Source organism: Rhineura floridana, chromosome 8, assembly GCF_030035675.1.
Source record: "Rhineura floridana isolate rRhiFlo1 chromosome 8, rRhiFlo1.hap2, whole genome shotgun sequence".
Classification (NCBI taxonomy): domain Eukaryota; kingdom Metazoa; phylum Chordata; class Lepidosauria; order Squamata; family Rhineuridae; genus Rhineura; species Rhineura floridana.
In genome coordinates, this window is record NC_084487.1 from 130,414,234 (window position 1) to 130,426,881 (window position 12,648).

General features: G+C 43.6%; 1 protein-coding gene across 1 annotated transcript in view; it reads right to left on the reverse strand.

Annotated features, from left to right (window-relative positions):
• The window catches only part of LOC133363374 (potassium voltage-gated channel subfamily KQT member 1-like), a 566,236-nt gene extending 554,198 nt beyond the window's left edge, over nucleotides 1-12,038 (reverse strand). Inside the window, exon 1 of the mRNA XM_061582770.1 lies at nucleotides 11,632-12,038. Coding sequence (XP_061438754.1) covers nucleotides 11,632-12,038 — 407 coding nt within the window. The remainder of the gene's footprint in view (nucleotides 1-11,631) is intronic.
• Between the last annotated feature and the right edge of the window lie 610 nt (nucleotides 12,039-12,648).

The window sequence follows — 12,648 nt, forward strand, 5'->3', positions numbered from 1 at the left end:
TTTCTAAGAATTCAAGCAGTTTAAGATAACTTCTTCCCGACAGATAAAAACTGAGTGAAGGTCTAACATGATAATATTGAGAGCAACACTTTGCTAATTTGCTTGCAAATGTTTTTAGTATCAGTAACCAAGATAACTGTTACATTAAGCATCCTAGTCTCCAAGTTCAAACCTCAAATGTACTTAAAACACTTCTTACTCCACCCAGAAATTACCAAATATGACTGTACTTAGTGTTAACACAGGGTTAGTGTTGCCAAACTGCAGGGTGAAGTGACCCACTTCAGGTGAGACCATGAGGGGGTGTAGATGAAGGCAGGAATTGCAGTATGAATCTTGAAACACTGAAGTGTTGGCTGGGGCAGGGTGGCTGGCTGGGGCAGGGTGGCTGGCTGGGGAGGACATCAGCTGTGCTTTGCTTCAGGCAGCAATATGCTTTAGAGTGGTACTGGCCCTTCATCATTTGGATGCCCTTTAGTTTTCTAACATATTTCATCCACTACATAGGCAGAGAAAGAAGGGAAAAACTAATGTTTAGTATTGTGAAGGAATTAGACTTTGCTGAAATTGACTGTTGGCATGGACTTTTGGCTTTTATGGACTGTTGTGCAGCATATGGGAATGAATATCTTCTCTATCCGTTTGGGGACTATAGGGTTTACTGGCTATACCTGCCCTGGGGCTCAAATGAGAAGGCAGCAGAACTCCATTATGTATGTGAGGGGTGATATATCTCTTGTTTGAGCCAGGGAAAACTAAAAGCTACAAACTTCCTGCTGCTGGGCAGAACCTGTGATTGGCAGCGTTCAGGTAAACAGCGATTATATCTGCAGGTAGCGAGCTTGGAATCAGGCAGTCCAAGAAAGAACTCAGGAAAGCTCAAAAGCTTGGCAAGGAGAGTGTATGGGGTTTATATGGAGGATAACAGAGGAATATTTATTTATTTATTATTTTATTATTTTATTTGTACCCTGCCCTTCCTTCCAGCAGGAGCCCAGGGCGGCAAATATTTAGCTGATATAGCTACAGGTTATGTCGTTAGACCCAGTGTTAGAAGATTGTGCTTCACTCTTTGTTTTGCTTCACTGGGGAATAAACTGCTTTTCTGCAACTTTTGCACACAATATCCTTTTCCTAAAACTCCTTATTCTTTTGTCTTAGTGTACTTCCCCCACCCCCACTGCAATCAACCTGCTGTGCTCTCTGTTCTATTTAAATACCTCCCACGCCTAGGAGCCATAAACTATGCTACTTTGAGAGGTTTCAGAGAGACCCAAGGGTTTTTATGCAGTCTAGTACTAACATTTCCCCCCTTTATCTGGTGGCAGCAAGCAGGGAAAGAATGATCGGACAGAGGGGTGCACTCTGTTGTGGCTGGATCTCCTTTTCCCAGGTGGCACAGGACCTGGGGGAAGGGTGATGTCACAAGTAGAAAGATGTTATTCCAGTACTTCCTCCTGGTGCCACAAGAGCCAGTATGGTGTAGTACAGGGATGGCCAATTTCTGCAGAAAACTAGACCCACTATGGCTTTCCCTCATATGATGCACATCATTTTCACACAACCTTATGGCCATGCTGCAATAAATGGATTTAGAGCCTGGGAATTTTGTTCTGTGCTATGGAAATAGACTGCAATACTAGAAAGTGTGTTCTCCTTCTGCATTATGCTGGAGAACAAGTATGTGACATCTTTACCATCCTCCCAGATGCAGGAGGTAATGATGATTATATGAAAGCAAAGAAAGCACTGACAAAGTACTTTACTCCAAAGAAAAACTTTGATTTTGAAGTATTTACGTTCTGCCAGGCCAGACAGAACCAGGGAGAATGTTTGGATCAGTTTCATGCATGTTTGAGACACCTAGGTGCTTCCCGTGAATTCAGCAATATCAACAGGCAGGTGTCAGCTCAGATATTACAAGGATGCCTCTCCCATGCCTCAGGACGGCAATATTGAGGGATTCAGATTTGCGGCTCCCTAGACTCCAGGACACTGCTCGCATGATGAGATGGCAAACATACATCCTCAGCAAATGGATGCCTGCACTGTTGCTAGCAGAGGCACAGTAGCAGTGGTAATTAAGCCTGTGATGGGGAGAGCCTGACTTTGAACGACACACACATTAGTTACACAACATGCTATCATTGTGAAGGACAATATCTTCAAGAGTACACTTGGCCAGCCAAAGGGAATATCTGTTGTAAATGTGACAAGTTGAGCTATTTTGCTGCAGTCTGCAGATCATAAAGGTCACCCTCTAAAAATGTGTCAGGCCATCTCACTACAGGAATCCAAAGGAATAGAAGGCTGCTAACGCAATTGATCCTGATTCTCACTCTGCAGATAATGCTGGATATTTTCAGTGGCAGGTAATCTCTCAACCGCTAATATTCTCAGAGACCCATTTGCTTTTACCATATTACCAGTATACAAAGCACAAACTGGGTGTAGAGTTTCACCATGGTGTAAAATTCTCATACATGAACAACAAACAGAGATTTTTGTCAATACAGGTGCCTGAGTGAATGTCATGCTACAATGAATTTATAGCATGGTCATTAACAAACCTACTTGACAAGAAACAAATGTGAAGCTTTATCCATGTGGATCACAACAGCCATTTTCAATATGTGGACGGTTCCAAACACAGCTGCAACTCCATACAACAGCTATGTTTTTATGTTGCATATGATGGCACTGATGCCCTTCTCAGCTATGAAACAGCCATTGCTCTAAAGCTCATCCATAATATCTCCATCCAGCCAACCTGTCTAGACCAGATTCTTCAAGCTCACGCAAAGATGTCCAGTGGCACAGACAAGCATATGGACTATCGATGGCAATGAGAAGCCTACAGCTTTACCACATAATCAGATTCCTTTTATGTGTAGAAATTAGCAGAAGAGGAACTGAAATGCTTAGAAGTACTGGATACAATTGAGAAGGTGGAAGGCCGTATCCCATGAATTTCACCAACTGCAGTTGCCCTGAAACCCATAACTAGGAAAAATCAGACTCTGTATATGTGTCTGGCCAACAAAGCCATACAATGAGAATGCCATCATACACCCACTGTGTATGACATTATTTTGGACCTAAATTGGACAAGAATTTTCTCCAAACCTATTTTCACAGCTGGATATTACCAACGGGAGCTTCACCCTGAATCCAGATATAACACCACATTTATCACTCATGCGAGTCTTTGGGGATACAAAATACAAAGCTTTAGTATTTCTTCCTCTGAAATCTTTCAGAGTGTAATCTGAGAAGCTCTTTCTGGCTTCCTTGGAGTGCTCAACCTCAGGGATGGCATTCCTGTGCTTAGGGCAACCCAAAAGGAACATTATGACAGACCTGAAGCAGTTCTGAGTCACTTACAGCAGTACAATCTCACACTGAATCCTGAGAAGTATGAGAACGAAACAAAACTAGAGTTTTTGGTTATTTTTTTTCTTCACATGGTGCTTCTCCTGATTCAAAGAAAGTGGCAGCCATACAAGAAGCTGCAGACCCGCAGACTTCATCTGAACTCAGAAACCAACTCAGCCTTGCCACATGCTATGACCGTCTCATCCCAAATCCAGTCCCATAACTCAGGGAGCTCACCAGCAAACCCAAAGCTTTGAAATGATAAGCATCAAACAGTTTATCACACCTTAAAGCAGCCCTTTCTAGTGACACAACAATGACATATCTTGATCTCCAGAAAAACACATAATTCATAGTAGAAGCGAGCCTGTTGTGTTTGGGGCTGTATTGACAAAAACTGACTCCAATGGCCGTATCTTTACCATAGCACATGCAAGTGATACTCAGCAGTTGAATGTCGTTATTCATAAATGGAAATAGAAGCTTTTGCTGTACTGTGGGGTTGTTTACACTTCCACTTGTACCTGTACGCACATTTTACAATTATCACACATCATAAGCTGCTACTACCTATGTTCACCAACGCTTCATTCCAACCACCAGCCTGCATTAAACGCTGGATGCTGCAGCTTCAGGCTTATACTCTGATATACTGTCCAAGCAAGTCTAATTCTTCTGATTATTTTTCATAATATCCATGCCTGCAGACTTCAGTTGAAGCTGTCCCGCCCAGAGCCCGACAGAGGAGATGGAGGCGAGACTGGCAATAATTCTTGCTTTATTAGAGTCACAGTTATATCAAAAGCAGTGCGCTTCATAGACCTATCTATGCTGACTCACTACTGATGCTAACTATGCTACCTGCACATTCTCTGCAGTGTGTGGAGTAAGTTGACTCAGCACTCTAATCGGGGGGGGGCGCCGCCTTAAGTAGGGAAGGTCTTTGCCCGTAATCTCCGACTCCTGCCTGGTTCCACCCTCTGACTGTCCGGCTTCTCGCGTCATCTCGCCCTGCGCGAGGGAGGGCGAGCCTCTGACTGCTCATCGGACAGTAAAGGCTCGCTAGGTGCTGGCTTGGCTTCAGGAGGTGGGGAGCAAGTTGGCAGGGAACATTTGAAGGTCCAGGCGGGGAGTCCTGGGGGGTTGGAGTTGGCACACGAAAGAGATTGCTCCCCAATGGCTCTGGCAGAGCACTTGCCGGTGGCAAGGCACCTTCAGGTGGAGCAGGGTCTAAGTCGCCCGGAGGATTGTCCAGAGAAACTGGAAAGTGGCTAGTGTTCCCTCTCCCTCAATGCTCTCAAAAGTCTCATCCTCCTCTGCCCACTCTCCCTGATGCGCTTGGGATAGCTGGGGCTCAGCATCATCCCGCCCCTCCATGCACCATTCCCCTCCACCCCCTGGGCTTGGGCTTGTCTGGGTAGGCATCATGGAATTCCCTCACCAAGTCTGGTGCATGAACATCACCCACTGCTTCCCAAGAGCGTTCCGATGGATCGTATTCCTTCCAGTGAATTAAATACTGAAGTCTTCCCCGGCGCTTCTGCGAGTCCAGAATCCATTCCACTTTGTATTCCTCCTGGCCATCCACGATGAGATGGGGTAACCGCTTCTCTGGCACTCTGTGAGGATCTGGGGGTGTTCTGGCATCAGCAAGGAGCGAAGAAACATGGGGTGTATCTTGAAGGTGGGAGGCAGTTTCAGGCGGAAGGCCACTGGATTGATTTGCACCTCCACTTCAGAGGGTCCCACCCTGCGATCCTCTAACATATGACAATGTCCCTGTGTTGGTAAGTAATGCGTGGACAACCACACTCTGTCCCCACTCGGATAGGTGCCCTCTCCTGACAATGTCGATCCGTAACCTTCTTGTAGTCCTCCTTCGCCTGCTCTAGTTGCTCCTTCAAGAGCTGCTGCATAGCCTAAAGCTCTTGCACAAAGTCCTCTGCCGCCAGGATGGCCAGACTGACTCGTGGGGCGGCAAACGCCCGAGGGTGATATCCTAGATTAGCAAAAAATGGGGTTTGTTGCATGGTCATGTGCACAGCATTGTTATAGGAAAACTCCACCAGGAGCAAAAGGAGACCCAATTATCTTGCTGGTAGTTGACATAACAGCACAGGTATTGCTCTAACGTGGCATTCACTCTTTCTGTTTGCCCGTCCATCTGTGGGTGATGAGCCGACGACAATCGCAGTTCACTCTGTAAAAGTTGCCAAATCACACACCAGAACCGTGCCATAAACTGTATCCCTCAATCCGAGACCAAACCATCCGGCAGACTGTGCAACCGGTATACACGCTGCACGTACAAGCAGGCCGTCTCTTTCACACTTGGGAGTCCTATGCACAGAATGAAGTGGGCCATCTTTGTGAAAGCATCCACCACCACTAACATGGTCGTCTTTCCTTGCAAAGCAGGAAAATCGGTGAAAAAAAATCCATGGTGACGATCTGCCAGGGACTCTGAGGGGTGGGGAGTGGCTCTAAAAGCCTCGCCGGCTGTCCCATGGTGTGTTTGGCCGGGCACAAGTGGGGCAGGACCGAATGTAGTGCTCGTTTCATCCAAGGCCATCAAAACTCCCTAGTTACTGCTTATAGAGCCCTAAAGACTCCGAAATGCCCAGCAGTGGGGAATCATGCCACTGATGCAGGACCTTGGCTCTCGTCTCTCCAGGAGGCACATAAATGGCATCACGGTGATACAATACCCCCCCCTTCAGCGCAAAGTCCTCTTGCCCCTCGGGAGGCTGTGTTGCTAATTCGGAGAGCTTCTCCTTGAAGAACAGATTCTGCTCTTGCGCCACCCGCAGATCAGACACCCAGTCTGTCTTGGTTGATAGTGGGTATGCACGTGCAGTACACACAACATTCATTGCAAAAGAAGAGGTAGGTGGGGCGCCCCTGTGGTTGTATGGGGGGGGCTGGAAGCTCCCTCTCTGCAATCCGCAACAGGGTCAGATGCTGATGCTACTGCAGATGGCAGAACGGGAGCATAACCCTCCCACCCTAAGGAGGGGCCCTTCAGGGGCCACTCTGGACCGCAAGGACCCTCAGCCAGGGCCCAACCTAGCCACCCTCTGGTGCCAGTCCTGACATTCTGCCAGACTCCTTCATCCCTAACCTACCAGGTTCCATCTTATCTTAGGCAGAAAATTCTGACACAGATCTTTCCCTGCCCTTCAGGTTCCTCCAGTCCCGATTGTGACAGATTCTGCCCTAACTTTGTCTGTCTCACCTCTGCTATATGACCTGGCCAAAGAGAGCAATGTTTTAGAAATCCAAAGTAGGAAGCTCACAGACATAACAGAATCGGCAGGTTAAATTCTGCTAGTGACCCCCATCCCCTGGCTTGGTCTTCCAGTGCAGGCAAAAGCTTGAACTATACACGTAGCAAGAAACAGGTAGTCCTCATGTGTAAAGGAGAAGAAAAGTGTAATTTCTTTATGTCCCCCCATCTTGGCCATAGGGTTGGATCCGAATCACGTCAGAGCTCAAAACACTCTAAGAAAACCGGACAGCCTGTCTCCAAGAGCTGCAACATACAATGAGAATGTCAGTGTGGAAAGAGGGGCAAGAGGGGAGCTGGACTTTGCTCATCAACAGCTCTAGCTTCCAGTCCAGATCCAGAATCTCACCCAATACTCGCCAAACACAGTGCTTGGGCGGTGGGGGTGGTGAAGGGTTAAAAGCAGTTCCTCTCACTGCCTATTACTCTTCTGTAAGTTCTCTGAACATTAGAAAGAGTTGGGTGGCATTTGTTCGGCTTGTCTTTTATTGTTCCTTCAATACCCTACCAGCTTTCATATATACCTGTTTGTTTTCTATTCTTTCCCAATAAATCCCAGTCCCATCCTTATTCTAAAAAAGAAAAAAAATGTTCCTCGGTCTGAATTACTTATGCAGTGCCCCTGAATTTTGACCCTAATTTTTTTAGGTTAGGCTTGCATTTTATTTACACCTGTGTTGTCTTCTGTGTCTGTCTTCATCAGCACTTTGTTGTGTGTCAGTAAATCTTGTGAGTACATTGTACACAGTGACGTGCATGTCAGTGCACAACCAACACACACACAGTGAGTGTATAAAGTATACATTTTAAATACAGTAATACCTCAGTTAAAGTAAATGTGTTCCTGGTAGGGTTGCCAGGTTCATGGCCTGAGACTGATCCTGTATCTTTAGGAGAAGAGAGAGTCAGCCAAATGCAGGTGTTCTTGCAACTCTGTAATGGGAAAAACCACAAGGTGGAATTCTCCTTTCCCCTTACACAACTTTTAAAGATACAGAAGACCTCTTGGTTGCCAGGTCCGGCCTGTTTGGGAGGAGGAAGGTGTAGGAGGTTACTATGGAGGTGGTTTGTCTGCAAAGGGGAATTGCACAAAAGGAAGGGGGGAGGAACGTACTTGGGGTGTAAGTGAAAATGGGTGCAAGGCAGGGCTTCATAATAGAAGTGAAATGGTTTCAGAAATGGAGTTCAGACTGTGGAAAAGAAGGGGAAGTTCTAGGAGGTTAATGGAGGTGGGAGGTGGGGTGGTGCTGGCAAATGGAAGAAGCAGGAGTGCAGAGCCTAGTATATTAATAAGCCTGCAATCAGCACTTTATAAATACATTGAATGTTTTATATTCAAGCCTCAGTAGGAGAAGTATATGCTGGCTACTGTGTTACCTTCATAGTATTAAATATTTTTTATTTTCCTTGATGAAGTTCAAGTTTCACATTTTAAAATCAGTAAGTATTTGGGGTTACATTTAGTCAGATATGTAAAAAGCTTTCAATTGTGAAGTCTCAGTCTCCTAGGAATATTGCTGTGAAATGATTCTGTTTAAAATGTAAAAAAGGAAGGTCACACTGTTTGCTCTCATCACTAATATTTCATATTTCAAATGCTTTTTTAGTGAGACAACTAAGTCCTAGCTCCAAATAGGCTTAGCCATGACTATTTATATATTTGAATCAACAAAAATGAAATCTGTTTAAGCTTTAGACTTGATTATACACTTTTAGTATAGACCTTGAAAGGAGGTCTTGTTCTTTTCACTCAGCAAGCTCTCATGATTCGCCAACAGTCTTTATTTACAAAATCAGTAAGGGATGGGGAGGACAATAAAGAGCAAACATGCGTTAACAGGAGTATCTGTTGTGTCATACAGAGATAGCTTCTTCTCATATTAAAGCTATTCATTTGGGGGGTGGTTGTTTTCAGTCTCCGCTCACCTCCCAGCCTTCTTAATAAAAACAGCCAAAGTTGAGACCAGGTTCAGGCTCTCTGACGGGGCCTAAAAATTAATGTCATTCCCCCATCACACTGAGACCACATACAGAAACAAGCAGGAAATGGGGGTACTTTAATGTGTCGCCATGGGATTGGGCGACCACATGCAAAAAAACGCAGAACGCCTGTACCTGTAATAGCTGTGTTCTGTACAGCTATTAAAGATGCAGAAGCCTTCTGTTTTGCATCGGCAACCCTACTCCATACTCTGTACAGTCTAATCCTATGGAAATGTATTCAAATTTCCATAAACTTGCAATCCTAACCTCACCTACCTGAAAGCAAGCCCTATTGAATTCAACATGACTTATTTATGTGAGGAAGATATGGTTAGGGTTGCACTGCAATTTCCATGGAACTTATTTTCAGGTAAATTCATATGATTAAAATCTGTCACAATTTGCACAGTCAGAATTGGTTGCTATGATCTAGGCACGTTAAGAAGACTGACATATAGCATTGTAATAATCAGATTTTGTGGTTTGTGAAAAAATGCATTAACATTGAAAGAAACGGGATATGTCTGGATCAGGGTTGACATGTGCATAATGCTAAAAAAAGTTGTACACAGACCTCACTGAATGCATACTAAACTGTAGTGTGTACACAGCCTAGAACATTTTAAACCACTTCAGTCATCCTTTTTGCAGGTAGCTTCAAAGGAACTTATGTAGAGGTCTGATGCTAAGTTACATGGAATTATTTCATTATTAATGTTACCTGTTTCCACATAATTATAAAAATATGATGGGTAAAAAATAGTGAGCCTTGATAAAGCAAGGCTCAATAATGCCTAAAGAAAAGGTAGATTTGTCAATGCAGGTGCTCAGATGAACCATTAATACTACCTTAGAACTTGATATAGTGCTTTCTGAGTGTGGGAGTGTTCCATGCACATTCTCCTAATAGTCTGTTTGGTCAGCATTACCCTGACACTGTAAATAGAGGGTATGTATTGTGCTAAGGCTGAGAAAACAGCAGTTTACCTAAGGACAGTTGGTAACTTCATCATTGAAGTAAGATTTGTCTGTAAGAGACTTCTTAGTCATGGATCATATTCTTAGCTACTACACATCTCACCAGATAAATATTTACATTATTGTGTTCTAGAATGGTCACCAATATGTTGCATAAAAAAAACTCAGAGTGGTTTTGAGGATTCATCCTCTGGCAAACATTTAAGGAATTTTGAGGGAAACCAAAAGTTAGTGAGTGGATGGGTGGGTTCTTCACATACAGTGCCTTGCAAAAGTAATCAGACCCCTGGCCAATGCTCTCATATTACTGAATTACAAATGGTACACTGTAATTTCATTCTCTATGATATTTTATTTTGAAACACTGAAACTCAAAATCAATTACTATAATGTGAGATTGATTTTATGTTGGGAAATTTTTGTAAGAAACATTAAAAAACTGAAACATGTTGCTTGCATAAGTATTTAACCTCTCTGCTGTGGAAGCTCCCACAGATGAAAGAAATTGCCCTGTTGAGGACACAGTTACCTTACTATTGGCCTCCACCTGAGAACTATTAAAGTTGCTGTCACATTGTCAGGATAAAAACCTCTGTTGAAGGATCATTGGTCAGGTTGTGGATCTGAAGGAAAATGAAGACCAAAGAGCATTCTACAGAAGTGAGAGATAATGTAATACAAATGCACAGGTTAGGAAAAGGGTACAAAATAATATCCCAGTGTTTGGATATCCCAGTTAGCACAGTTGGATCAATAATCAGGAAATGGAAGCTGCATCACACCACCCAGGCACTGCCAAGAAAAGGCCGTCCCTCAAAACTCAGCGCTCAAACAAGAAGGAGACTTGTGAGAAAAGCCACAGAGAGGCCAACAATCACTTTGAAGGAGCTACAGAGTTCAGTGGCTGGGAGTGGAGTAATGGTGCACAAGTCAACCATATCAAGAGCTCTGCATAACACTGGCCTGTATGGGAGGGTGGCAAGAAAGAAGCCGTTAGTCAAAAAGTACCATCTGAAAGCACATCTGGAGTTTACCAGAAAGCATGAAAATGCCCCAGCTGCGATGTGGGAGGAGGTTTTGTGTTCAGATGAGACCAAGATAGAGCTTTTTGGCCAAAACTCAAAGCACTATGTGTGGCGCAAACCTGCCCATGCCTCAAGACACACCATCCCTGTAGTGAAGTATGGTGGTGGCGGCATCATGCTGTGAGGATGCTTGTCGTCAGCAGGGCCTGGGCACCTTGTTAAAATTGAAGGAAGAATGGGTGGAGCAAAATATAGGGAATTACTGCAAGAGAACTTGCTTCAGTCCACTAACAAACTGAAGCATTGGAGGAAATTCACTTTTCAGCAGGACAATGATCCCAAACACAAGGCCAAAGCGATACTGGAGTGGCTCAAGAACAAAAAGGTGAATGTTCTACAGTGACCCAGTCAAAGTCCTGATCTCAATCCCATTGTGAATCTGTGGCACTCTTTGAAATTTGCAGTCCACAAGCAACATCCAACCACCCTGAATGACCTACAGCGAATCTGCCAAGAAGAATGGGCCAAAATTCCTCTGTGTGCAATCTGGTACATACCTATCCCCAAAGAATTAAAGCTGTTATTGCAGTGAAAGGTGGCTCTACCAAATATTAATGTGTGGGGGTTGAATACTTATGCAAGCAACATCTTTCAGTTTTTTATGTTTCTTACAAACATTTCCTAACAGAAAACCAATGTCACCTTACAATAATTGATTTTGAGTTCGTGTTTCAAAATAAAATATCATACAGAACGAAATTATAATGTACCATCTGTAATTCAGTAATATGAGAGCATTGGTCAAGGGTCTGAATACTTTTGCAAGGCACTGTATCCTGGTTTGTTCTGGTGCTAGCATTTTATTTGATCCACATTCACAGAGAATGTATTTGCAGATTAAGGTCAATACTTTACTTTCTTTGCAACCAAAAAAGTGCAGGTTCACAACAAGACAATAGTCATATGAAAAAGGTAGGTACTTACACTGTAAAGTGATAAATGAAACACTTCCATCCACTGGGCCGTTCCAGAAAGTTGTACACATCTCCCTGCATACTAGTTTTGGTTAAATACGGGCTGGAAAAGCATTTTGTAGTGTAGGGCTGGCGTACCTCACTCCCTGTCATAGATTCACTGTTTATCTGGAAAGCAGGATTATGTGAATGTTCCTCTTCAGAGTTTGGAGGGATTTTTGATCCATTCGTCACCAAAGAATCAGGATCAAGTGCCACAGAAGAGTACTGCATACTGTTTAAGTTTGTTCCTACTTCCAAAATGATTGCAGACTTCCTGTGTCCATTCAGGTTCTCCACTTGTGAATCAGGACACTGAACTCTACTGCAAAGGTGATACATTGGGTACCCACCAGTTTCACCGTTACCATAAGACATTCTGTAACGAAGTAGGAGTATTGATCAGCTTGATCAATGTTTAAAATAATAAAAGGTATTGTATATCTTCTCTACCTTTTGCATTCTTCAGCCGCCTCATAAAAAGTCAAATATTATTGTGGGACACCTCTGCAACATCACTGCATACAGCAGTCTGTCACGTGTTACTGGGATTCTGAAATGAAATCACAAGAAGATATTTAGATAGCAGAAGTCTCAAGTAAGAGATCAAGGCTCTGAAGGAGAACAATTAAACAGTCACTATGCAATAAAGCAAAGCAAGTCAAGGGCATGTTGAGTGTTATTCATAGATTAGCACACGACAGAGGCACCTTCCATAACAAATGAACACATTGATTAAAGTGATGAAATATTGACAATGACCCAATAATATATTTACTAATAGGCAAAAAACCCTTGCGGTTTAAGAATGTACTTATAGCCCACAGATATTTCTATCAAACTTTAAAAAGCAGGGAAATTGGGCAGCTATAGTGAATGCACCAGGGGAGCAGGAGACCTGACCTCCTCTCTGAGATATTGGACTGCCCTACAAATTGGTCAAAATACAAACACATTTTGACACTCAGCTTTATTTCTCCTTTCCTCC